At 41.5% G+C, this 27863-nt stretch overlaps 1 protein-coding gene across 5 annotated transcripts; it reads left to right on the top strand.

The window, feature by feature from the left end:
* The first annotated feature begins 830 nt into the window (after positions 1 to 830).
* On the top strand, positions 831 to 26526 carry loxl3b (lysyl oxidase-like 3b). Of its 5 annotated transcripts, XM_030719211.1 has the most exons (17): positions 831 to 1155; positions 4986 to 5336; positions 5717 to 5880; positions 6922 to 7139; positions 9342 to 9407; positions 13136 to 13192; positions 14590 to 14797; positions 14876 to 15056; positions 19244 to 19398; positions 20191 to 20361; positions 21554 to 21709; positions 22565 to 22724; positions 22955 to 23198; positions 23876 to 23991; positions 24139 to 24275; positions 25592 to 25703; positions 25802 to 26526. In XM_030719211.1, exons 2-17 carry the CDS (start codon positions 4994 to 4996, stop codon positions 25873 to 25875), a joined length of 2562 nt encoding a protein of 853 aa, XP_030575071.1. In that variant the 5' UTR covers positions 831 to 1155; positions 4986 to 4993; the 3' UTR covers positions 25876 to 26526. The 5 variants fall into 5 exon arrangements, with proteins under 5 accessions (XP_030575071.1, XP_030575067.1, XP_030575066.1 ...); XM_030719207.1 differs by lacking the exon at positions 20191 to 20361 and having other exon boundaries at positions 832 to 1155; XM_030719206.1 differs by lacking the exon at positions 21554 to 21709 and having other exon boundaries at positions 835 to 1155.
* The last annotated feature ends 1337 nt before the right edge of the window (positions 26527 to 27863 follow it).

Genomic DNA, 27863 nt, shown 5'->3' with positions numbered 1-27863 from the left:
TGTGTGTGTTTGAGTGCGTGGGGACATAGTAATTGGGAAAGTGTGAGTGTGTGTTTGTATATATAAAATAAACCAGCTAACTTAGCATAAGCTTGGCCCCCGGGTCGGCCAGCCTTTAAAATGGCACTTTTTGTGCTGCGGGTTTAGTATGCTCTATACTACTAGCACTTTGTAGTACAATATGGCTTAACAAATACTGTGGGGTGCTGACCTTCATTCTTGGACGTAGTAAGGTTTGCTTTTTCTAGTGTTTATGCTAAGCTAACATTAAGCTACATAATCATATTAAGATAGTTGGTCTTTTAGCTGTTTCCATAAGTGCGCCTAAGTTGCGTTTGTGGGCCGCAGAGAATGTGGGATGTTTTGGTTTTCCACTTTAATCTGACCAGTGCTAATTGGTGTGGCACAATAAGTAGAAAAATGAAAACTAGTGTTGTGGCATTACACAGCAACTTCATCTTCGGGTAACTGTCAACATATTTTATTGATTTAACACAAAGTATATTTTACACATTTCTGACTTAATTTTTGAGTCCTCGGCTTGCTTTATTTTGATAGGAATCGTTTCATTTTGATAGCGGTGATATCTCAAATTTGGCAGTCTGGTCAGTGTCTAGGTCTTATCAAATACTGTGTGGACAGCATGTCTGGCAGCATCAGGTTGCAGAGTCATTACAGCTGCATCAGTCGATCAGGTCGCAGGATTTTAAACCGGGTTGTAAATGCTCACCTACGTGTCTGTTGAATCCCACGTTGTGCGCTTCAACAGACACGTAGGCTCTGAGTGAAATGGGCAAAGCGGTTTTTTTTTTTCTTAAGTTACGAAAGGAAGGACAGTCTGTTATAGAACCATCCATGAAAGAGTCAGTGTCTTTCCAGGGAAGAAAAAAAAATCCAGCCCCCTTCAGTCCGGTAGCCTCCTCCTCCTCCTCAGTTTAGGGCAGTTGCCAATTTATGAACAACGCTGGAAGGAGTAATTGGATGAAGGTGGACCACTGTCCTACAAATGAAACCCGTGTCTGGTGGAGGGGACGATTTAGCACAAGTACTAGGATTTTATTCTTCTTCTGAGTTTGGGTTCAGTTAATAAACTGCTGAACACAGCTCCCCCTCTCCATTAGAACCGCTGTAACCTCTGCATGGTGGCATCATAAGGTAAGACAGATTCAGGATTACCGGTAGTCATGTTTTTGTTGATGCTAATTTGTATATAACAGACTAGAGGCATACTTAAACCAAAGTCTGGATTAAAAAAAAAAAAACATACTGTAAACTGTATCTGAAAAGTGTGAAGCTGCATTATGTTTTACCGTCCGCACCGGGGTATGAGCTCCCAGAGTGCTGAAACAGGCTGTTCCTCTGAGCAGTTTTTGGGATGCAGAATCAAACAAGTGAGGAATGTTGCAACAGGAAAGATAAACAGTGACTTGGAAAATGAGTCTGTCCATTCACAAGAATCTTCCTGCGTGGTGTGATGTGCTGATGTGGATCTGGATTTGAAGAACCACTTACTGAGATTTTTATTTATTTATTTTTACCGGAACCAATTTATAGTGAGAAACCCTTCATATATGGTAAATTAGTTGCAACTTTAAGGTTATTAAGTAGAATGATGCTTTGGATGCCAGCATGTGTAAATCCCATTTTGCTGGTACTTCTCTTTTGTGAAACTACTGCAAATCCTTATGGAATAACCATTTTATATTAAGATATTAATAAACGGATTTTTGTTCAGAAGCATTTAACAGCGAGTTAAATGGGATTCCGTCTGGACTTCTTCCTGCTTCTTACTTAGCAGTTAAGTGAACCAGAAAGCCAGCAAACCCAAACTGCACAATCTCATAATGTCTAGGAAATGTTTAGCTGCCACAGATTTCCATTTTGTGCTGCTTTATTTTTTTGCATCTGCTTCTGTAATTGAAACAGGCTTATGCCTCAGAATGCATCTTCATCCATCCATGCAGCTGCCTATGATGTGGCTCATGCCGACCGTTTTTGGTATAAAATTTCACCAAGTCCCTCTAAAGTCAAGAGCATGTCGCAACAAGGCAGAGAAATCTTTTTTTAGCCCGTGGAGTCATATCTGCCAGTTGATTTCAGTCCATGAAAGTACAGCACAGTACAGCTTTCTGCAAGTATTAGGGGATTCCTATATGTGTGTCCTTCAGTGGGAATGTGGGCATGAAGTGTTTCAGGGTAAGACTTTCTAATGACCGAGAGTATTTCAAAAGTTGTTTATGTGGGAGCACAGGGCTGTGCTGATGCAGGGAACTGCTGCCTGCTTGATTTGAGCCTTTCACAAGACATGATCCATGAGCACATTGGTATGGAGAGTGGCTGCTTTGATGAGGGCTGAGAGAGTAATAGAAACAGCAGGATGAGAAAAAGGGTGATTAGATCAGATACATCAGATACAGACCATCTATAGAGCTTTTTTTTTTTTTAAACAAACCTATTAGCTGAAAGCTTGGCATATCTCAGCATGGTGTGCACTGTGTCCTTTAAAAAAAACTGATGAAAGTGAACAAGTGGAGGACAAAAGAAGAAGCGATTTTTTTTCAGTATGAAATTGATCCCAAACACACTGCCAATGCAGCAAAAACATACCTGGGTAGAAAAACACACAGAGGAACACTATCAGTCATGGATCGGCTTCCCCAGAGCCTGGACCTCCACATTACTGAAGCAGCGTGGGATCATCCTGACAGAGAATGGAACAAAGGGCAGAAACATCCAGAGAAGAGCTTTGAAAGGCCTTCACGAAGCCTGGAGAACTGTTCCTGGAGACTGTTTAAAGGAAGAAGGCTGCCTCAGAGAGTTCAGGCTGTGTTGAAGACTAAAGGAGGTCATGCCAAATATGCTCATCAAAATTATACAAACTCTGTTTTTGCCTTATATACTGTATCTGCACTTGCGTTTGCACATCTCTGAGTACATCGCAGCACCTTTGACCCATTTTCCTGGCACGATATAAAGAAATAAAGGGTGGCTCGAGACTTTTGCACAGTACTGTGTTAATTGCTCTGTCTCTGTCTCCCACACAGGATGATTTTATTTAATGTTACCTGGACCTCATTATTATAGTTAGATGCCACCCCCTGTCAGCTATGATAACACTGTACTAACTAAAGTACTGTGATCTGAAAACATGGTTGTAAATGGTTTAAACTGAACTAGGAGTTAGCAGCAAGAGTTAGCACATTTGAAGTGGTGGTAATAAGAGCTCTTTATACACAAAAAGTATGTGTGTGTGAAACCGTATGTGTAGGAGCAGGAAGCAGTCTGAAAACTGATGGATGTTTACAACAGAGGCTAAAATGTTAGTGTTGGTCTGCCACATATTTTAGCTAAACTGTTAGCTTGTTTACAACCTTTACTCTGTAATATTCTACACTCATTTCCCAAACAACTGGAACAAAATGGAAGTGATGCACATTTTTTAGGTACTATATTTAATTAAAAGTAGTACAAAGAAATGAATTTTTTTTTTTTTTTTAAATAAATGCTTTTGAGCTTGGTGTCCACAAACTGTCTGATAAAAGAAAAAGTTGTGTTATGCTAACTAACCAGGTTAATTAGAAGCATGTCAGTAACACGATTGGGTAGTGTGAAATTGCTGAGGGCATCCTGTATACAAGGGGCATGGCCAAAAATCACTATTGAATAACCAAGATCTTCATCTCTCAAGTGGTGCTGCATTATAAACGAATGCAAATCTGTAAATAATTGATACCACATCTTCCGGCTAAAGAGTTAATGGAACATCTGGCTTATTATCACCTCACATTTCAAAAGCCAGCATCCATGACCCTTTAACGGTCCATCACTACACATGGCACAGCTAACTCGAGCGTCTGTGAAGGCAACATCATGCTAAAAGACACATAGTGCTGGGGCAACAAATGCCAAATCACATCCATTTCGAGGAAGGCCATGCTAAACCTTTATGCACATATTACAACAGCATGACTCTGTAGTTAAAAAAAAAAAAAAAGCCCTAAACTGGCACGTCTGTAGTCCAAACCTAAGCAGCTTCAGATGTGAAAAGCCTCCGCTGACCGAGCGTGACTGTATGTGTCCTCCCATACACCGTGAAACTGCACTGAGGAGATGTGCTCAGACCATGTTGTGGAAAGGTTAGCTTAAGTTTGTGGTTTCCGTACAAACACGTCACACTACTGCATTTGTGTCTCTGGAGGAACAGAAGTCCACTCGCTAAAAAGCTAGAAGGAGCATGGCTGTCAGGTTATCAGCAGCAGGCCTTTGCTGTGCCCACTAAGCTGCCTACCAGAGATGTTCCAGAAGAGAGCAGACTGATATTTTATGAGTAAACTCTGGCTTTTGGTATCTAGTATATGAATATGAATCATTTTTAATGTTGCTAAAAATAGCATAGAGAAAGTGAAAAAGACTGAACAGAAAGCTGTGCAATGGGACAAGTGTCCTGTGCAACAGAGCTATTGATTTCATAAACGCAAACACTTATGTAGGCTTTGAAATCAGCTCAATCATAGGGTCATTAAAGCCTGCACGCATTGAAATATTTTCTTCTACCCCCACACACATCAGAATCAAGTATTAACCAGATGGTTTGAATCAGACTGCTGGAGCAACTCGACACTCTTAACAGCGATCCTACTTCCATGTGTCGAGCATATTTGAGCTCCTCTGTGAGGCGCTTTTTTTTTTAGTACTAGCTGCAACTATTTAGAAAATACATTGAGGGTGAACAGTTGATGTGTATAATGTGCTGTAAACACTATTGCAGCTACAGAGTCACCCAGAGACTCTTTAAAGGGTCATCTGGGGTCATCTTTTTAAGAAGTGTGTCTAAGTCGATGTAAAGGAATAGTTACAAGAGAAACTGGCTTTTTTTTCAGTGTTATGTGAGTTGTAGTACTCAGTACAATTCTCATAACTGTGTTGTTCTCTCTCTGGCACTGTACTCTATATAAAAATTGTTTTTTGCCTTTCTTTATACGCAGCTGAAATAATGGATCAATCAAGACACAAGCAGCAGTTAGCGTTCAGCCTCCTGTTTGGGTTGTGGTTGCCTTGCTGTTTAACTGAAACCACACCGTCGAGCACCGCTACGTCAAAACCCACACTGACACCCGCACCATCCCCATCCCCCCGGCCTGAGAGGCTAAAGGTCAAACTGGCTGGATATCCTCGAAAACACAATGAGGGGCGCATAGAGCTGTTCCACAAGGGAGAGTGGGGAACCATCTGTGATGATGACTTCACGATAGCTAACGCCCACGTACTTTGCCGCCAGCTGGGCTTCGTCTCGGCCACAGGATGGACCCACAGCGCCAAATATGGCAAAGGCCAAGGTTAAATACACTGTGTGACAGTCCATTTGTGTTTTCAACCTGTTTAAAATGAGCATGTTAGCATTGTCATTGTGAATAAGTAATGAAGTCAGTTAGCATTTAGCTCAACCTCACAAAGCCATCGTGTCCAGTCTTTACAAATCGTGAATTTCTCAAAGCTTTGAATAAATTAGATTCCCCCTTCACAATAAAACCATAATTAACAATAATAGCCATATTTAGGCATTGAGCTGTGCCACCTCTTCACCTTTTTTACAGTAAGTGTAACTGCAAAAAATTGGCTGCAACCATTTTTTCCCAGAGCACCAGTGTCACAACCAAGTGCTACTTCCACTCCTGGGAGTGTGGTGGAGCGCCCTAACAGTCTGTCACCTGTGCAGGAAAAATCTGGCTGGACAACGTGCAGTGTAACGGAGGTGAGAAGAGCATCGAATTCTGCAAGTCCCGTGGCTGGGGCAACAGTGACTGCACTCACGATGAAGATGCCGGTGTTGTCTGCAAAGATGAGAGGATCCCTGGCTTCGTGGACTCAAACGTTATTGATGTAAGTTATACTGTAAGAATATGTTTAAAAGTGATTTTGTCATTTTATGGTGATCAACGTTATTTTCAGAGTTGATTAAGAAGCTGTTATTTGTTCATAAACGGATGAGGGTTACACACATGGAAAAAATTTAACACCTCTGTGCAGCTCCACCTGTGGCTGCCACACATGGCTCTGATCAGCTCTGTTCTATAACATGTGTCTAAAAGTTTCTCCAAGTACATACTCCTGAGGTGAAATTGTAATGAACTTACCAGCTACAGTCAGTTACAGCTGGGCAATCCACCTAAAATCCTAAAAGGCAATGCAGGAAACTCCTGTCTGTGATGTTCTAGTAGTCTTGAAAGTAGAGTGGGTTAATTTCACAATTCAACATAAATGCAAAAACTTTCTGCATGAATTTCAAGCTCAAAGTTAAAACATTCCCTCCTTCAGTGAGTAAAGATTTCAAACTGGGAGCCTCTAAGGACGCACTCATAGGTGGGATGCTGGCCGAGCTTTTTTCCAGCCGCTCTCTCTCTTCCATTTGTGCTCATTGATGTTGTTTGCGTAACTGAATGGTCCAAGGTGAACAAGGTTAGTCTGGTGACTCGTCTCCACAGACCTGAACTTGAATGATTGGATGGCGCGTCTCTGTTAAACAGAAAGATTACATTAAAAAAATGAAAGCTCATAAGAATAAGTGGATTTTCAGATACACAACCATCTTCCCTTTCTCTGTTTGTTGCTGTGAGTGAGGCTTGCTCAAATGTGGCATCCAGACTTTCATCTGTGACCACAGCCAGAATTTTCTTTTCCAAACAAACCACAACGGAAGTGAGTCAGTGCAACGCTGGCAAATCAGAGTCACGTTTACCACTCACGAGCTCACGAGACCTGAAAATACTCTCTGCTGCAGCCATGACTCACTGTGTAGTCTGCTCCTCTCATGCAGGAGAACTTTCATAAATAGTTTAGCTTTAATCCACAGAATTCAGTTCAGTTTCCAAGAGAATTTGATGTACTTATAAACTCATGATCCTTCTTCTTCTGTTCTGCCAGGCACAAGTCAATGAGAACAAAGTAGAGGAGGTGCGACTCAGGCCTGTGGTTGCCATGGCCAAAAAGAAGCTGCCCATCACAGAAGGTGTGGTGGAGGTGAAACACAAAGATGGCTGGGCACAGATCTGCGATGTAGGCTGGACGGTCAAAAACACCCGTGTGGTCTGCGGCATGCTGGGGTTCCCTCATGAGAGGAAGGTCAACAGAAACTTCTACAAGTAAGCGAATCGCATCAGTTTGTGAGGCTAAAGCTGCAACTGACAGTTTGTTACGATCACAATTCTCTTTTAACTCCCTGAAACAAAGCGAAGAAGCTTAAAATATCAAACTGTGAACTGATAAGAAAAAGTAGAAGCAACTGCACATCCTTTAAAAGTGGATTAAATTATATTAGGCTTTCTCATCTTTCTTATCTTTTCTTTTTCCAAGTTTATTCCTCAGTGCCAGCAGTGGGAAGCTGGCTGCTTGTAAACAAAGGCTGTAACTTGCTCGTTCCCTCGTTCACTTTGCTGCAGCCTCTCCGACATTCCCACAGTTTTAGTGCATAAAGCAAAATGGCAACACTTTGACCAAACCTCAAGCGAGATCTTAACCTGTGTACAGTAAAGAGCAGACATTATAGTGACTGCTGTTTACTGCGGTTGTGACAGGGAATGTGTGTAGACTTTCCCTGCCAACACTGCATGTGCTGTCTGCAGCACAGCTCGTGTGAGGAGAGCTGCAGCATTTGTGCGATTGTTCTCTTCTGTTTCTTCATTCAGAGGATGTTTTTGTTTGTTCAGCACAATCCAATTATCAGCAGGAAAAAAAAGGTACCATATTTGGTCACAAATGTAATACTTTTTTAATTGTATTTTTTCTTAACTGGATGTTTTCAGTGTGGACCCTTTTCTCAGAAAATTTAGCACCTGGAGTGTTGAGTTCTTATGATTATAATAAAACCCTAATAGGTATTTTTTTACTTCCACGGTCATATAAAGCAAAATTCACTGTTTTCATTTGAAAGCTATGTAGACCCTGGATGGAATAGACTCTGCTGTGTTATATGAGAACAGCGATTCCCTCCAGAATGACTGCACACATTCCTGGCTGCGCTCCATCCGAGGACGTTTTATCCATCCCTTGCAGACGGTTCACAGTAGTTCGAGGGGAAATGTGTGTTTTCTCTCAGCCGTGTGAAGGCTGAGGCTTTGGAGAGATTTGGGGTCAGAGAAACGGGGGGGGGGGGGGGGGTTGGTTGGTAAGAAAATGAACAGACTACAAGGACTTGAAGTGATTCAGTCTGCTCATCTTCTCTTGATATTATATGAGTATAGAATACCCATATGTCACTACTTAAAAATACCTCAAGGAGTGTGTAGTCATAAAGTCACATGGCAAAAAAGCTCAAGCAATAATTGAGCATAGCATTAGTTCAGATGGGCAGCAAAGTCCAACCTGAGAGCATCTGTTCTCATTACTAACTCACATTAGCTGTTGTTAGCTAACACCTTTCTACTCTTCTATGTGGCAAATCTCACATAGACGTGTCATTTAAGCTGCTTCACCCTGTCTGCAGTTTCTGCTACCCATGCAAGATGCTTTGCAACCCATTTCCACCCCTACTCCTCCTTTTATGCTGACTCTGTCAGTGCTACAGATAAGTTACTGATACTGATTTATAGGGAGTAAAACAATCCCATAAATTACATTATGTAATTCACAAATTCCTTTTATTATTCACTCTAAAGCAGGGATCTCAAACTCACAGCCCGTGGGCCACTTCCAGCCCACGCCCCCCAACTTCCTGCCCATGAATTGATGTCAAAAATGTAATACAATTTGGCCCTTTGAGTTACTTTTTTAAAATTTAATTTTCCAATTGGAAGGGAAAGGAAAATTTTGTATCTTATTATATTATATTTTTGACATCAGTTCACAGGCCGGAAGTAGGGGGGGGGCGTGGACCGGAAGTGGCCCACGGGCCAGGAGTTTAAGACCCCTGCTCTAAAGCCTCTGCTTCACAGCTGTGATGCGTGCTCTGCCACATGTGCTGCAGTCAGGACTGAGAGCTGAGAGTTTGATAGTTTCTAAATTACTTCAAGCAAAGTTTTTCTGCGTGATTTTTGTGTGTCATCACATGTAGGATAGCACATCAGTGACAGGCCAAGACTGTTTGATCACTCTAGCTCTATAAAATATGACAGAATGAAAGTGAACAGTCTGAGCTTCTGTGGCGTGATGTCCACCACACTGCTGAACGGCTACAGCAGCTTGTAGCTGTTATCATACATATGTGTGTTTGCGACTTACAGATGTGTGCCCTGACCAAAGACAGCCTGCCTGTGTGTTTGTGTGAATGTATGCGGCCGGTTGAATTGTGTGCTTGGATGTAGTTTCACTCCTGCGTGTGATGGAATTTGGCTGTCTCACTATTACAGACGTCTGAAAAAGCGAGCAGCTGAGAAGGTCTCCAGGCCAAAGGTTAATGTTTCAGCCGGTGGAAGGTACACTGTCACGAGAAAACCCCACCATCCCGCCTCTGTCTGCACTCCTGTTTATTGTAGTTCTAGTAGTGGGTTTCCAGTGGAGTTAGAAAATAACCACTTAGCTCCTGCTCTGAGCTGGTTGTCCCTTCCTCTCTCTCTAATATCATATTATTATGTTGTGTTCAGCATGTTCTATTTAGAACTCAGTGGTACCTCGTGTGAAGGTTTACTTTTCTCCTCTTTTCAGTTTGTAACATGACTACTGACAGCACAGACTGAGGCTGACATCTGATTGGGAGCATGTTACTTAAAAGTTATATTTTCTATATCAGCACAAAGCTTTTCAAGTTAAAATGACTGACATTTCACGGTATTAAAACCTGAACACATAATAGAAATTTTAGTGATACAGATGTTGTCAGTCTGTGCATTGTCAGTGGCCTATTTGTTGTCATGCATTAGAACTTTTTAATCTAATGCAACAGCTGAAAATCCCACTCTTCATTCTGGCATGCGTTTTAGAAGAGGCCATTGATGTTTCATCCTGGGTTCTTAAACTGAAGTAATCACAAACATTAGACTGCAGAGCTTATATAACAAAAACTGACCTGCATCTGATAGAATCTGCAAATAATTTACAGCGTTTGTTTTATCCTGTTTTTGAGTGACAAATAGGTGGAGTCTGACCTCCTAATACTCGCTGGTATGTCAGTAGCACATGTTTATGAATGTGCTACATGATGCTTTTTGGTGTCCTGACGTAAAAATTTTGCTCCTTAAGAAACTTAATCGTTACAGTGAAGTGAGCGATAAATGTGGTGTGAAGGCACACATTGTCTTCCACTCAGTCTCTCAAAAGGATCAGAATGCATTAATGTTTACTTTTCCTGTTGGTAGGTTTCAGTGCCAAATCCCAAATGTTTTGAAAACAGCTGATGAAGAGATAAAACTCTTAAAAAAAAGCTGGACACTGTATTTTCAAGCATTCATAATACTATTGCCAAAAGTATTTTCTCATCTGCCTTCACACGCATATGAAATTGAGTCACATCCCATTCTTAATCCATAGGGTTTAATATGATGTCGGCCCACTCTGTGCAGCTATAACATCTTCAACTCTTCTACGAAGCATGGTTCATCACTCCAGAGAACACGGCTCCACTGCTCTAGAGTCCAGTGGCAGCGTGCTTTACGCCACTGCACCCAGCGCTTTGCATTGAGCTTGGTGATGTAAGGCTTTGATGCAAACCCATTCCATGAAGCTCTCTACACACTGTTCTTGAGCTGATCTGAAGGCCACATGAAGTTTGGACGTCTGTAGTGATTGACACTGCAGAAAGTTGGTGACCTCTGTGCACTATGACCCTCAGCATCCACTGACCCTGCTCTGTGATTTTACATGGCCTACCACTTCATGGCTGAGGTGCCGTCGCTCCCAGTCACTTCCACTTTGTTATATTAACACTAACAGTTGACTTTGGAATATTTATTAGTGAGGAACGTTCAGGACTGGACTTGTTGCACAGGTATCATCCTATCACAGTACCACGCTGGAATTCACTGAGCTCCTGAGAGCGACCCATTCTTTCACTAATGTTTGTAGAAGCAGTCTGCATGCCTACGTGCTTGGTTTATACACCCGCGGCCATGGAAGTGACTGGAACACCTGAATTCAATGATTTGGATGGGTGAATGAATACTTTTGATAATATTGGGGATAAACTACAGTAAAGTGCAACCTATGATTCACTAGGTTCTAAAATCACCTTTAACAGCAATAACTTGAAGTATTTGTTTTCTGGGTGACCTTATCAGTCTCTCACATCACTGTGGGGGAATTTTGCCCCACTCTTCTTTACAGTGTTGCAGTTCATTGAGGTTTGTGGCCATTTGTTTATGCACAGCACTTCAATCAGGTTGAGATCTGTACTTTTGACCTAGAATGCTTTGGTATGCAGATCAGTCGACGTTTACTGTCGACCTACAGAGAAATTTATGGTCGACCGTATGACTGGCCAGGTCCTGTGGCTGCAAAACAAGCCCAAATCATCACCCCTCCACTACCACTGCTTGACATCTGGTATGAGGTATTTGTGCTGTGTTTGGTTTTTGTCAAACATGATGCTGTGCATTAGGGCCAAACATCTCCACTTTGGTCTCATCTGTCCAAAGGACAATGTTTTGTGAGTCCTGTGGTTTGTTCAGATGTAATCTTGCAAACCTAAGCCATGCTGTTGTGTTCTTTTTAGAGAGAAGAAGCTTTCTCCTGGCAGCCCTTCCAAACAAGCCATACTTGTTCAGTCTTTTTCTAACTGCTCTCATGAACTTCAACATTTAACATGTTAACTGAGGCCTGTGGCGTCTCATTTGTTTTTTCCAATTCCACTAAGCGCCGCCTGGTCCGACCTTGCTGGTCGGAAGATTGTGTTAACACACACCTGTACGCTACAGACTGGAAAACTACCCAAACTTCAGCTTTTATACAGGTGGTCACACTTGCTGAGTATCAGTTCATCAAGTGTGTTTGATTCTTCCAGCAGAAACACCGAAATGCACTAAGGTGTGTGTGTTTGCGATGATGTTCATGTTTGAACGTTAAACAGTGTAAACTGATTATTTTTATTAGTATTTGGAAAAGATATATCTTAGATAAACAGGTGATTTTGTTTGGGGTTTTTTGTATTTTTCTGGATTTGATGAGGTAAGACAAACAGGAATTATCACTTAACTTGTGGGATGATGTTTGAGTACCTTGAAGGGCTTTTCAGGTTTGTGTTTCCAGCAGAGCGACATTGAGATGGTCTCTTTTTATGGTAAAAATGATACATTTACTATTTGCAGATTCTATTTGATTCAGTTCTCGACATTGAAACTTTTTGGAATAAGTAAGAAATTCTTTGATACTTAAAGAGAGACAGTTGACAAAACCCATCAACACAGAGCTTGCATGGTCTCTTACTATATGTGACCCTTAATGATCAGACCTCCAGGGAACTGACACATCTGTTCTCTATGTGCCGCTCATCCTCACATAAAGCAATGCCAAAAAAAAACAAAAAAACCTTGAGGTTCACACTGAGTTTGTACTAACCATAGTCAGTAACTGTGTCAAACATGTGATACACTTTGAGCCTGAAATATATGGACATACAAACTTCTGGCCAACACCAAAAGTGTCATGGAACGGCTGTGTGGCAGCGCAGGATACGCGAAGCAGGCAGGGCTGAACAGAACGCCTATCAAAATAAAACAGGAAGTGAGATGAGGGAACAGAGACACAGACCTGAAAAACGCAAGGAACAAGAAATAAACTAAACCCCATAACCAAAAGAAACCCGGAACAGACCAACTAAAGCAAAGCAAAACAAAACACACAGGGTCAAAAGGACCCTGGACCATGACAAAACGTCTACATGGAAACGAAAACTGTGCATATACCTTAGTCCTCAAAGTGTATCTGATCATGTCAGCACTGATTAAATATGTTTAAAGTTTGTTCCAGTGCATCCAAGAAGGGTGTGCCTGGTTCAACTAATTTGTGGGGCTTTTGTACATTTTTACTGTGCAGTACCCCCCAAAATACACTCTTTTATATATTATATGTTGAAAAAAATAGCACCTGTATGACACATCCTTCTGAAGAGTGTATCTGTACTAACGTAATTAATGCATCATGTAACCTTTGTTACTTTGTCACATTACTTTCTTCTCCAAACTGTGAACTCTAACCCGTGTTTACCTTGCAGGAAGTTATCCAAAGCTAAAGCTATCTCTAAGCCTAAACAGAGCAGCCCTGGCAAAAGGTAATCTGAGAACGAAGTGGGGAAATTCAAGCTGTCTGCAAAGAGCAACACACATACTAGTCAGTCAGATTAGCCAAAAATGCTGAATTTTCCCCTCTTCAAAAATAGAAAAATGAATCTAAATCAAATTCATTCTCTCCAGTATTCCCACCTGTCCCGCACACGTGAATACTTACAGAGAATGACTCTCACGTGCTGACATGAAAAGACATAAAGCAGAATCAGCAAGTTTTGTTTAAATATGGAAATTTTCATGTCATAGATGTGCATGTACAGTTTATCGCAAAAGTGAGTACACCCCTCACATGTCTGCATATATTTAAGTATATCTTTTCATGGCACAACACTGACAAAATGACACTTTGACACAATGTAAAGTAGTCTGTGTGCAGCTTATATAACAGTCTTCATGTAGAGCAACAATTCGTCTTTTAAGATCCTCAGAGAGTTCTTTGCCATGTTGGAACGTTCACTGACCAGTATGAGAAAGTGTGAGAGCTGTACTACAAAACTGAACACACCTGCTCCCTATGCACACCTGAGACCTAGTAACACTAACGAGTCACATGACATTTTGGAGGGGAAATGACAAGCAGTGCTCAGTTTGGACATTTACAGGTGTAGTCTCCTAGGGGTGTACTCACTTTTGTTGCTGCTGGTTTAGACATTAATGGCTGTATAGTGAGTTATTTTGAGGGAAGAATAAATTTACACTGTTATATAAGCTGCACACAGACTACTTTTCATTGTGTCAAAGTGTCATTTTGTCAGTATTGTCCCATGAAAAGATATACTTAAATATCTGCAGAAATGTGAGGGGTGTACTCACTTTTGTGATACACTGTACCATATATGTGTCTGTATTATGCAAAATGTTCAAAGATGTTTTGATTATAAGGAGCAGTTTGGTGTTGAAACACTGAGCCAAGATCTCCCAGCGTTAATGAGAGGAGAGTCAGACTACTTAAAGTCATCTCCAGAAGATCCCACATGTTCTCAGTGGGGTTAAAGTCTGAACTCAGTGGTGTTCCCTGAACCGCTCTTTCACAATTTGATCCTGATGAATCCCGGTGTTGTCATCTTGGAATTGCCCATGCCATCAGGATAAACCTGGTCATTCGATATATTCACATAGTCAGCAGACCTTATTTGTTGGGCACATAATGTTGCTGAACCTAGACCTCCAATCCAATGGATGACTCTCACCTACACTGTCACCACTTGGTGACTTGTTTTTGGCACGGCATTATAGAAACTTTAAAGTTGTATTCATCCACTCATCAAATTCTCAGCAAGACAGAGTTATGTCCATTTGCCAGAATGTGTCTTCTCTGTGAACCTGAGTTAAACTCATAATCTTCATATGTGTGTTTTTCCCGCGCCTCTGCTCCCTCCAGGTTGTATTTGGAGCGTCAGAAGAACTACTTCTTCCTTCACTCTGTGGCATGTACAGGTACAGAGGTCCACCTGGCAGCCTGCCCGCTGGAATTCAATAAGCCAAACACCACGTCCTCCTGCCCGGGTGGCACGGCAGCTGTCGTTAGCTGCATGCCGGGTCCGCTGTTCATGCAAAACAGCGGTTTGAAAAAGAAATTAAAAATTTCGGTAAAGCTTTTTTTTTTTTTTTTGTGAAACGATTGTAGGCACCTGCTGGCATGCTTCAGTAATATTCTCTTTGTTTAGAGCAACGTGAGGCTGAAGGGAGGCGCCAGGGTAGGCGAGGGTCGGGTCGAGGTGCTGAAAGATAACGAATGGGGGACAGTGTGCGATGACCGCTGGAATCTGCAGTCAGCCAGCGTCGTCTGCAGGGAGCTCGGCTTCGGCAGCGCCAAGGAGGCTCTGACCGGTGCCCGCCTGGGACAAGGTGAAGACTGATTTAAAAAATTATACAGTGGTGACAATGATCATAATTGACAAAAATATACTGGTATTGTGATAACTCATTACATAAGCAGTTAGCAGTAGTGTAATAGGATGCCACTGCTGCAGCAAGTCAGTTTGTGACATTTCTTCCCTCCTAGATATTCAGCGATTAATTGTAAGCGGTGTTATTGCAAAGCAGAAACATTCAGGAACCACAGCAACTCAGCCGTGAGGTGTCAGACCACGTAAAGTTATGGAGCGGCGTTGCTGAGTGCTGAGGTGCATACTGTGTAAAAGTTAACATCAGTACAAAAGTTATGCGGCTTCATGGCCAAGCAGCTCCTTTAGGTGCAATGTGTAGGTGGCCCAGAACTTTTGTTCATACAGCATATACATGAACTTATATGTTCAGGTTCCACCTATAGATATCTAACTCAGCTGAAAATGTCATTTATTCACTGATATTGGCAGAGATTAAAAAACCAAAAATCACTATTTTATAAGACTGATTACTGAAGCTGAGTGGATTCTGGATGTGTTTATAACTGTTCTCAAAGAGGACTTCAGCCACCAGCTGTCTGCCTCTGGCCTCCTAATCTCTCAGGTCATCTCTTCACCCTGCAGCACTGATAATCTGCCCTTAACATTCCTACACAGATTCCTCATTTGAAGCTTTTTAATAAGTAAAGGAATGCTACACATGGAGAAAGGAAAAAAACTGAAGGAATGAAAGACATGAGAGATTGAGTTATAAATACACTGCTCATTTTCTGATGAAGTTAATACAGTAATGGTCCATTCTTGGTGTGTTTTATCCATTAATTCCCCCACAGAGTTCAGAAGTCATTAAATAGCTTTTTTAAATGCGTATTTGTGATTCTGAAGTGGTACTCAGGCAGTTTTAGAGCACAAAACTTTCTTTTTCACAGCTGGGCTATGGATCACTTCATGCGATGTGTCTTTTATAAGTCCAGCATGTGTCTGAGCCACCTGGGCTCCACATGACTAAATTAATCATAAGATGAAAATGACTTTTTCTGCCAAGCTCTAAAACACAGTGCATGGACTTAAAGATGAGTGTGCATTGCAGAAATATAGAAATATAATCTAAAAAAAAAAAAAAAATAGATTGTGGTGAGTTGTCTTGTTAAATAATGATTTTAATCATTTTTGAGCTAAACATGTTCTTGTTCTGCATTTTTTAGTTTGTCCATTGTGGTCACATGCAGACACATGCTTTTATCCGTTTCCCTGGCTGGCAGGAAACTCTTCAAATTTGTCTGGAAAGCTGATCTGTGCCTCGCTGAAGGCTGAGAGCAGCCAGGATGAGAACCCTGAATGAAGCAGTTTTTGTGTACGTGTGTGAAGAAATTCACCTCCTTGTGAACAAATTGTGCCTGTGTTAGGCTGTTTAAGGCACTGCATTTGTCCCATCCACACACATCATGGCTGCACACAGCTGTTTGTAGATAAAATGATTCATTTGTGGCAACCTGAGAGAGGAAGCACCTGACACAGGTGTGGTGAAAACACAATTAGAAGATGGGACACACTGTTATCACTGTTCCTGCCAAATGGAATAAAAAGATGTGGATGAGCTGTGTCCTGAAAGAGTGATGATTTGTGTGATAATGAACCATTTAATTTTAAACTTGTACCTTCTAGAGAGTAATCCCCCAAAAAACTGCAGATGGCATGTATTACATTTCATTTGGAGCTTTTATTATTTTGTAACCAAATGTACGATGAAGGTGTGTGTGGAATTTGGGTACAGTGTCTGGAGATCTCACCAAAGGAAAAACAAGCAGTCTTTTTACAGGGAAGCTCTCAGAAATGCAGGGTGGGGGTGTCTACTGTAGTTTGTGTAAATTGTGATTTCTACTGCAGAGGAAATTGGCAGAGGAGACTCATCAGATAATCTGCCTGAGGAAGTAGCGTACCATCCAGAAAGCAGGTTTAGTCAAAATCCTGAATTCATTAACTCTGACATGAGAGAAACACAAACTCTGGGTTCGTTTCTAAACTCTGACTCTGTCGTGCTGCTTACCTGCACCTGCTCTTACTGAGACTGAAACAGCTTCCAGACATGGGATGCCCTTTACTTGCTTCCTTGATCGATGTTGAAAAGAAATTAATTTGTTTAAATAACATTTTTTTTTAATATCTGAACATCATTCTTTACCCTTGAAATATAACACACAGCAGACGTTCTCTCAGCCTGCATCCATCAGAGGTTATGTTGGTACCACTGACTCTAGAATAATTTTGCAGCCTTCTTTCTGTAAGCTTAATGCTACTAGCGTAAAATGTAGAGCCTATCTGGGCCTCCCTCTGTGGGACCCAGATGGGTCCCAGTGGGTAAGCCCTTAGTGTGGGCTGACTGTGGGCTGCCCACACTAAGCAAAGAGGGGCTCACAGTTGGGTGCCTATTGTAGGGTGCCCGCAGAATTCCCTCTTGGGTGTCCCAAATGCCAAAACTGCTCTGGGCTCCACATGGGCCAGGATACATGGGCCCCACGTGGGTTTTCTGTGGGCAACCCCACTGTGGGGTCCCTACAGAGTTCCTTCTTTGGGCCCCAAAAGTACAAAACTGCTATGGGCCCCACACAGGCTAGTCAATATGGGTCCCATATAGAGACCTCAAATGGCAAAACTGCTGGAATGGAATCAGCGTGGGTTTGCCCTGCCCATACAGCTCCACAGTTCACCAATAGCAACCCACTGTGGACCCCAGTGCTGGGTACACTGTTGCCATCTTGGTGTGTTGAATGTGGACGTGACGAGCAAAGGGTGGATCTGACTGTGAAACCACACACCCATTGCCAAACAACTTAACTTGATTGTTAGCCAGTGTGTGTGTACTCTGGACTCTTTTCTGGCTCGCAAAATGACTATAATGTGCAAAATTATCTTCATGTTTCATTCAGTGTGACCTGATAATAGCAGCTGAGCCCATAAACTCATTAGAAAGATTTTTACTGAAGGGAAAAGAGAGAAATTTTCCTGTAGACTTCCAGAGTCTTTTACCTGGATTTGTTCCCTTCTGGCCAGTAAAAAGACTGTGGATTCAGGGCACCACAGTCCTGGCTGCACTTTTCAGACACGGAAGCTACGTCGATCTTTTATACTTTCTCTGCTTAAATGTTAATCTACTGAACAGGATACTAAATGAGGGCATTTAGATCTCTTATAATGGTATATACTCATGGGTCTAAAGGTCTGAGCAAAATATGTCTTACTTATTTCAACATACTTTAATTTTCTCCTTCCAAGTATGCTTCGTGCAGCTTCTGTGATTGAGCTCATTCGGATCAGCTGTTCTGGATCCAGAGCAGCTCAGGATTCACCAGCTCTCTGGAACAGACCTCTGCGCTGTGCTCAGACTCATGTCAGACCACCACCTGGCTCAGTGAGTCCGAGAAACATTCCTGAACGTCACTGAAGCCGGAAACGAGTGCTGCTGAAGGAATTCCTTTCACAGAAATGACTTACTAGAATCACCTCATGGTCTGATGACTTGCAGTGATGGAGAGAGAATTTAGAGAGTAAATACCAAACAGGGTGGCGCTGACCGACATTATAAAATGAGCTGAGTATTCGTTTCCTGAACTGAACTATTCAGCACTGTATAGTTTGAAAGCCACGCAGAAAGAGTCTACTTTACATACCTTTTAATTCTGAATGTTGTAACATGCCAAATGTGTTACAATAACCACCAGAAAATTCAAAGAACAAAGATTATTTATTTGATTTGGTCTCATGGACTGCACTGCTAGTTCGTTTGAGGTACTTATTCGTTTTTATTGGCTCAGCTTTTCTAAACCAGATTGAGCAGCTGTAAAGTGACCCAGATTGTTCTAATCAGCTTCAAGATAATCTGATTTAACTGGATTCGGGCTCAGTGGCTGCTGCAGTGGCTGCCACATACAGTATAAAGTTCTGGTACCAATTAAAATCTTTATGAAACACTTAGTATCTATCAAAAATGCTTTCAAATAAGGCTTCCCATATCCATAACTGAAATCAGCTATGTCAGAGGCTCTAAAGAATTCTTATATACAGTCCAGTCATTTTACATTGGCTCTGATTAACTTGTAGCTGACTATCAAAGCAAACTTCAGATCTCCCAGTTAGACAAAGCTACCTCTTGAAGCTGCTGCCTGTCAATGCGTCTGTCTGTTTGTCCAGGAATGGGTCCGATCTACATGAATGAGGTGAAGTGCCTCGGCCAGGAGAAGTCCATCTGGGACTGCCCCTTTAAAAACATCACATCAGAGAACTGCCAGCACTCAGAGGACGCTGCTGTTCGCTGCAGTGTGCCTTACATGGGCCTCGAGAACTTGGTCAGACCTTCTTACTAAAATGTTTCATTTTAAAGTTGTTAACTTGAGTAATTGTTGTTTTATATGGAATTTATAATATTAGCATTTAAGGTTACTTTTCTAAACAGGCTGAATGAGTGTTTCATGTTTAGACTATGTTTCTATCCTGTACAGAGGGACAGGGAACAGGTTAAATAGTGTCTTGTTTTGTTTCTTTTAGCATCTTCTCAGCCAGCGTCTTTCTATCAGTAGAAGCTGCTTTAGTCTTCTCTCTGCTCACAACAGTGCGAGATGTAGAACTAACAATAAGGATAATCTCACATCTGTTATCAGCCAATAACTCTGTACTGCTGTCACAAAAAAGTTGATCGGTCTGCTCCTCAGTTAAAGTTTTACATTTGTCTGCATTGCATTGGTTTCCTTGTGCAGTTGCTGAAAAAGCAGATCAAAATTTATTGTTCAAAAAAGTAATCTAAAATTCAGTTTGAGATAAGCTTTTTTTTTCTGACAGCAGTGACCTCTCCTTAAAACAGAGTATTTCTGGTAGTTACACCATGTATTTTACCAGATTATACTCCCCCACATCTCCTGTAGATACACACAGACGGCAGGATAAAAACTCCAGAAAATATGCAGTACCAGTAAAGGTTTGGACACACTCAGAACTTTTGATTGGTACTGTACTGTATGCTATTATCAAAAAAAAAACCCTCCAGAAAATTCAGTCTCATCATCAGTGGAGTTTTTATAAAACCTGGCCCTTGTGTATCTACGCTTTGCTTTGTGGTTTCTAACCCCGTTGGTCCCACACAGATCCGAATCACAGGAGGACGAACCCGCTATGAGGGCCGTGTCGAGGTGCTGACCTCAGACCCTAATGGGACGCAGAGTTGGGGTCTGATCTGTGGTGAGAACTGGACCACCAAGGAGGCCATTGTGGCCTGCAGGCAGCTGGGCTTGGGCTACGCCAACCAGGGCCTGCAAGTAGGTTATTAACACCACCAAGGACAACATTCTGCATCAGAGCAAACTGTTGCCTTTATGACATATGGAAATATAAAATACTGTCATGCACACCCAGTAGCATTTCATTTTAGTTTGTATTTAAGTCTTAATGTTGTTAAAAGGGAAGAAAGTACCTGTTCGTTTCACTATATCCGCCTGCTAGGACTTCACATCGCCGTGATTTCTCTACTCGAATCACTCAGCTCAATGTAAGAGCTGAGTGATTCAAATAGACAGAAGCTTGGTAATGAGCCTGGGGTCTGCAGAGCTGAAATCAGCAGATTCAGCGTTAAAATCATACAATTATACAGTCTTCTGTTGGTCCACTGATCTATGGTTACTGTCTTTTAGGTACTAGTCTATTATTTTTTCCTCGTTATATCAAAAATCATCCGTTAATGATCCATAGTTTTTTTTTTCTGATAAAAGCAGTACCTACAAATTTTAGCTGTGTGGGTCTTGTTTTATGTTTTGTGATCCTTTCCATTTTCTTTTGAGCACCAAGACTGTCAGCTTAAAGTCTGCAGTGCAGTAAACTCCTGACATCCTCGAAAAATTCCAGCTGGTTTTCCGTTCCTGAGACACTGGATCCAGCTTTTCTGGCAGCAGCTGCAGGGGTGTATTTATCGGCACGTAATCATGCGTCTGGCTCCGCAGTTCCGCTCAGTTCAGTGCAGACACACAGAGCAGTGTAATATTTGAAATGGCCACTGAGTGTGTAGGACTTTTTTTTTTTAATTTATTTTTTGTGCATAAATGCTCAAATATATAACATTTTTAGTCATTACTCACACATTGGTTAACATGTGCAGGTTGTATAGATTAAACCTCAACTTGGTTGGTTTGTAGAATATATTTGAGCATGCATTTAGTAACAGATGACAGTATGTTATCATTTCCATATGGGTAGATGTTTCTGTGTCTGTATGGAAAAACCACTTCTGCACATGTGAAGTTTCTAATCCAGCTCATAACCGCTCGGCACCACAGCTAAGTGGTGACCTCATGTAGAAACTACGTCGATGTTTTCCTCGCCTAGAAAAGACTAACAACAACACACTTTCCGCTGCTGGAGGATTCGATATGAACACTGATAGGTTTAGCTCCGACAGTTCAGAGACAGGACAGGAAGTGTGTCCCCTCACTGACTCCCAGCAGGACAACTCCGCAGATCCGGATAGTGGGCGGCCGGAGCAGTTATGAGGGCCGGGTGGAGGTTCAGGTTGGGTCCAAGTGGGGCACAGTGTGCAGCACAGGCTGGACCACAAAGGAAGCCATGGTGGTTTGCAGGCAGCTAGGGCTCGGCTACTCCATGCATGCCATCACTGTAAGTAGGAATGAAGACTTAAATCACACCACAGAAATAATAACAGTTAAAAACTCTTGATTAGAATTAGAACATATTTTATATATTAAATGTATTACTGATTGGATGTAAACAATTGTCCGTAAAAATGATATTCATGCAGAGGGGTATATCAGCTCAAGCTATTGGTGCATCAGAATTTGATCACAGCTCGACACTAAGCAGAAAACCACAAGCAAAATACAAAGGAGTTCATCTTTAACTGCAGCAGTAAATGTAATTCTTTGGTGTCAGTCTCCCAGAATCAAAAATGACACCGTTACAGAGGCCAAGGCACTCATTTCTACACCCACAGAGCAAAGTATACAGGGTAGGACTGGCTTTTTTTATTCCTTGGCTTCTGTCAGATGTGCTACCACACTGGCTAAAGTAGGAAAAGGACTGCGGAAAAGTGAACAAAGAAAATTTACACATTTACAAGGTTGTGATAATAAATTGCCCCTTAGAGCTAGTGAGGTAGATTTCCACTTTCAGCAATAAAGAATGACACGTTTTCCAAAGACTGTCTGTTGCATATTGGGGGGAAAACTCTGTAGCTTTGATAGCTGTTATATTTAAGGGAAAGGGTTTGATTAGTCTGTAGTGGCTTGAGGGTGAGAAGCCCTGAAGAAAGACTTAGCATCTGAACAAAGTGATCATAAAGTCAGCATTACACCGTGTCCTCGTTCAGGAGCCAAAAGTGAGTCATGAACATCTGCTTTTCAGAATGTAACAGCGCGTTGAACTCTCTGCAGCTCCGTTTGTGATTTTTGTCCTGAACGCCGCTCTGTGTTTGCTTGTCTTTGCATGCGTGCCTGTTTGCTCTCCCTCTTTAAGGAAACCTGGTACTGGGACAGCAGTAATGTGACAGACATGGTAATGAGCGGCGTGAAGTGCACGGGAAACGAGATGGCTCTGAGTCAGTGCCAGCATCACAAAACTGTCAGCTGTCAGAAAGCAGCAGCAAAGTTTGCAGCAGGAGTCATCTGCTCAGAGAGTGAGTGACAGTGACAAAAGCTTTGTGTTGCAGCGTGATCGTTCATATTGCTGTGAATCAGCAGCAAAAGTAAGGAGTGAACTTCTGTTGACCTAATGAAACTCTGCAGCCTTAATACAAACAAAGCCCAGAGAAAAGAAAAAATGTAACATGAACCTATTAATCTAAAGAGTAAAATACAAATATACTCTAGCAATATAACTCAGTCCTGATCCGCCTTCTCTATCCAGCGGCCTCCGACCTCGTCCTGAATGCTTCTCTGGTTGAGGAGACGGTTTACATCGAGGATCGCCCTCTGCACATGCTCTACTGCGCTGCAGAGGAGGACTGCCTGTCGAAATCGGCTGCCAAGGCCAACTGGCCGTACGGACACCGGCGCCTGCTCCGCTTCTCCTCTCAGATCCACAACATCGGCCGGGCTGACTTCAAGCCAAAGGCCGGACGGCACTCGTGGGTCTGGCACGCCTGTCACGGGTAATGTCACCTTTTTTAGAAAACCAGGTTTCTTATTAAAAAAAAAAAAGGTACATCAATATGTGATTAGAGATTTTTAAGGCAAAGAAATAAACCCCAAAATAATTATTATTTACTTAATCTCTTTATTTTTGTTTGATAATTGGAAAAAAATCTGTTTTAATGATGTAAGTCTAACCTCAGTGATTCTGTCTCTGTGGACAGGGCAAGAGCGTGACATGAATATTGTATGTGTGTGAAGTTTAACCCCATGTTTTTGTTTAGTCTGTGAGCAACAAAAATGTGCTCAGACTAGCAGAAAGAAAGTTAGACGGGCTGCTTATGTCTGCTACTCAGATAACAGCAGAGGACAAATTGTGTTTTTGCAACAACATGACTTGTGTGAACTATTTACTAAATGTTTAGGCTGCGGGGGTGAGTGCTCACAGTTCATACATTGGAGGAGTTCCTATATCTAATAAAAACATCAGTGTAAGAATCATCATCTAACTAGTGTTCATCTGTTTCCCAAATATACAACATGTCAGAAATTCCTGTAAAGTCATCTTATTATCATCATATAGACTTTCAGATTTAAACATATATGATCATATATTTCAGCTCGATGTCATTGTGGAGTCACACTTTTAATATACACTTTCTTTCTTTACATTTTCTTCGTGTTATATTAAATACAGCCACTACCACAGCATGGATATATTTACCCACTATGATTTGCTGAATGCCAATGGTACCAAAGTGGCGGAGGGACACAAAGCCAGTTTCTGTCTGGAGGACACCGACTGCCAAGACGGTCAGTCTGAAGCACTTTGCTTTTTTTTTTTTTGTCTCAACAATTTGCTCTGAATTTAGCAGAAAGTTGGTTGATGAACTTTTACAATGCTCGGCTGGTCGTTCACACACGTCTCACTGAATCCATCTCTTGGTTTGTGAAACTCAGGCATTTCTAAACGGTACGAGTGCGCCAATTTTGGCGATCAGGGCATCACCGTGGGCTGCTGGGATTCGTACCGTCACGACATCGACTGTCAGTGGATTGACATCACAGACGTCAAACCTGGAAACTACATTATGCAGGTGAGCCTGTGGGGCTCGGCTGGTGGAACCTCTTTCACAGGGTTAAAGTGGAGTGAGGTCATTTTGACTGTTGGGTTTTCTCTCTAATTTTTGTAGGGTCTTTCCCTTACAACATAAAGCGACTGTTGTGATTTGGTGCTATATAAATAAAATTGAAAGGAATTTATTGGTACTTCAATGTATAGAAATGCAGAACCTCAAACATGGTTATGTTCAGATTGATTGCTTTTTTTAAAAATTTATTTACTTCAGCTGCTCCTGTGGTTCAATTTATCAAGCTAATATTGTACCAAGTCAGCAAACCCATCAGCACTGCACACATACCTATTAAAAACCAAGTGTAACTGTCATAACTGCAACAACCAAAGACACTGGATCACAAAATACAGTCCTGTGAACAACTAAGTACACCTTTACTGCTTCCAAAGGAATTAAGCAGGTGAGCAGTTGCCAGGTGCTGCTAATCAGATGCTTTAATTGATCATCAGCAAGTGTGAGCACCTCTATAAATGAACCGGTTTGGGCTCTTTGCTTGTCTAAAGTAAAATGTGAGGCAGTCTGTCTGAGAACTAAGGCTTGGCCAAAATTGGGTCATGCAGCAAGACAAGTGATCCCAAGCACAGCAGCAAATCTACAATAGAATGGCTGAAAAGAGAAGAGTCAAGTTGTTGCAATGGCCCAGTCAAAGTCCAGACCTCAACCTGATTGAAATGCAGTGGTGGGACCTTAAGAAGGGGGGATTATGGTGTGGGGTTGTTTTCCAGGAGTTGGGCTCGGCCCTTTAGTTCCAATGAAAGGAACTCTTAATCCCTCAGCATACCAAGATCTTTTGGACAATTTTAATGCTCCCAGCTTTGTGGAGCATTTTGGGGATGACCCCTTCCTGTTCCAACATGAAAATTCTGAATATGAGAACCATCTTTAGAGCAACATTGGCCCAATGCCATCGTTAGAGAATCGGTTTTACTTTAAAGGACAGACTTGAAGAAATTTTCAGCTCCTTCAAGAAAGCTCTCATGAAGTCAGTCCAGAGCGGACCTCTAGCCTCCCCCCTGCTCGACGTTGTGCTGTGTGTGCTACATACTCCATGTGTGATGGGTTAAATGCAGAGACTGAATATCACTGCATGTTTATGTATGTGACAAAAAAGTTGTTTGTTTTGTTTTTGTTTGGATACTCAGGTTGGACTTTGTTGTTATCCTGTGTTCTTCTTCTGCGTTTTCATATGCTTGGTATTTGTTCTGGAGCATAGAGCTTTTCTGACTGTGAAAACAACTGAATAAGAATTGTTTGTTTCATGTTTCTCTTCTGTTCAGGTTGTGATCAATCCAAATCATGAAGTGGCTGAGAGCGACTTCACCAACAACGCCATGAAATGCAACTGCAAATATGATGGACATCGGATCTGGTTCCATAACTGCCACATTGGTAAGCAGTTGAAAACAGCAAGACTACCAGATGATGGTGTTAAAATGTAGTTTTACTGGAAGCTTTAACCATTTATTGATTATTTTGTCCCCCTACAGGGGACGCATTGAGCGAGGAGGCAGAGAGGAGATTTGAGAAATATCCCGGACAGCTGAATAACAAGATTTCTTAATCGCTAGTAACTTCACAGCAATATAGACACCAAAGTAGGGGGGCTGAATTAAAAAAAAACATATGCCTCACTAACTCAGAAAGACACAAACCTTTTGTCTTGAGGTGCTAAAATGGATTCCCACCACACATCTCAGATTTGTAGTCATTGAAGCAGCGAACGTGAATTATTTTACTTGAATATTCAAGTGGAAATTTCTCTGTTTTTCTCTAGACTATTCTGTTCAGAGCTGTGAGCGATGTGTTTTTGTTCTTTTGTGACCATAAAGAAAAAAGCTTCAATGTTTGGGGGATTTTTTTTTTTTTTTTTTAGCTTTCGGCCATCTTGTTTACAGAGATGGTTTTACACAGCTTTAAATAATAACACCAGCCTTCGTGTTTACAGTATTTTGTGAATGTATTTATTGCCAATATTGATGTACTAAAGAAAAATACTGGTTTGATAAAAAGTATTTTAAGTTCTTCGGAATCAGTGTGAAGCCATCTTTAGCTTTAGTGTTCGTGCTTACTTTAATAATCTTTCAGGGATAAATTCCTGGGCAAAGGCAAAAATGAAAAAAAAAGCTACAGTTACAGTTTAGATTCACTGTATGTACTTTGATGTAATCACACCTGCTGCACCAAATAAAACAGAGAAAGTCTGAGAGACTCATTGGACCAGAAATGATTCACTGCCACATTATTGAAGCTGTAAAGCAGCAGCTTTCAGTGCCTGCAAACACAGTCTGCTACTGATTCAAAAAAGAATTAAAAAAAGAACATACTTTGGTGTTACAGAAATAGCTGCTCGCTGCTATTGTATCACGCTGGTATATTTACTTTTCCCGCAATTATTTTGTGGCGATCTGGACCGCTGCTCCAAGGTATGAACAGAACAATAGCACTTTTGTTTTGGTTCCTTGCACTGAGCCAGCAGCTGACTGTACAAATCCAACAATGAGCTCCTGCAGTGGTAAAGAGACAGAAACACTCAGATTATGATGAAAGATCATTTTGATTTAATATATGGTGGACATCTGAGGTTTTAAAAGACGGTCTGTTAGCCTAAACTTACGTTATAAAGACAGACAATCCCTAGATTTTCCAGGATGCACATACACACACACATACACACACATCTGGCTGAAAACCAAAATGATCTGCAGGGCTGATGCACTATAAACGAGTTTGATTGCTTGGTTAAATTAAAAGAAAATCTGGTGTGCTGACTGGGACAGAGCTTTCAAACCAGTGGTCAGTTGTGTGCTGCTAAACCCAGAGTTCAAATCAGTCCGCTGCTAATCTCAGGCTTTCCTGCCACAGTAGGACAATCCTGTTACCCTCATTTATGAATCACATCAACTGTGTGCACAACACTGCACCAGCTATGATAGCAGTAGTACTAGATTGCAGCTATTTGTAAGAAGCCCCAAATGTTATTATTTCATCACTTAATGGTCTCTATAATGTGACAAAATACAGAAAAATGCTCATCACAGCTTCCTAAAGTTCAAATAACTTGTTTTGTACACCAATAAACAACACCACAGAAATATTCAGCTTACAGTGTAATATAAAATAGGAATACAGAAATAAGGATTGCACAAAAGCAGGTGGAACCATAGAAAGTTTCTGCCTAAAAAGGATAACAGATTATTATGTGTGATATTGTGGAGACTTGGTCTGAAAATGACTATTCAAAGGGGATGAATGGATATAGATGCATTACTTCCTCATCATTTTGTATACTTTGTGAATGCAACACGAGGACTACAAATTCAAATTAATCACAAGGAAAATCCTCTAGTTTTTCAAATTGACTTTTACCAAATAATAAAGGGTGTACCCTGCATTTACATTTCTTGTTATTGATGGCCTTTTCTTGCCTAAGCTGCTGCAGGCTGCTCAAGTTTCTCTTCAGGTTTTTGTCTGTGATCATCATCTCATCTACCTGCACACCTGGCCTAACAGAAGGAGATTACACCGGTTCAGCAGCTCATTGTCATACAT

Source organism: Archocentrus centrarchus, chromosome 22 (assembly GCF_007364275.1).
Source record: "Archocentrus centrarchus isolate MPI-CPG fArcCen1 chromosome 22, fArcCen1, whole genome shotgun sequence".
NCBI lineage: Eukaryota > Metazoa > Chordata > Actinopteri > Cichliformes > Cichlidae > Archocentrus > Archocentrus centrarchus.
The sequence above is the reverse complement of the archived record's forward strand: the minus strand, read 5'-3'. Positions and strand labels throughout refer to the sequence as shown.

Excerpts from the sequence above, each read along its gene's own strand:
- loxl3b (XM_030719211.1), top strand. The coding sequence starts at position 4,994 with ATGGATCAATCAAGACACAAGCAGCAGTTAGCGTTCAGCCTCCTGTTT. Across the intron at positions 5,337-5,716 it reads CAAATATGGCAAAGGCCAAG|GAAAAATCTGGCTGGACAAC; the intron begins GTTAAATACACT and ends TCACCTGTGCAG. Across the intron at positions 14,798-14,875 it reads AAAAGAAATTAAAAATTTCG|AGCAACGTGAGGCTGAAGGG; the intron begins GTAAAGCTTTTT and ends CTCTTTGTTTAG.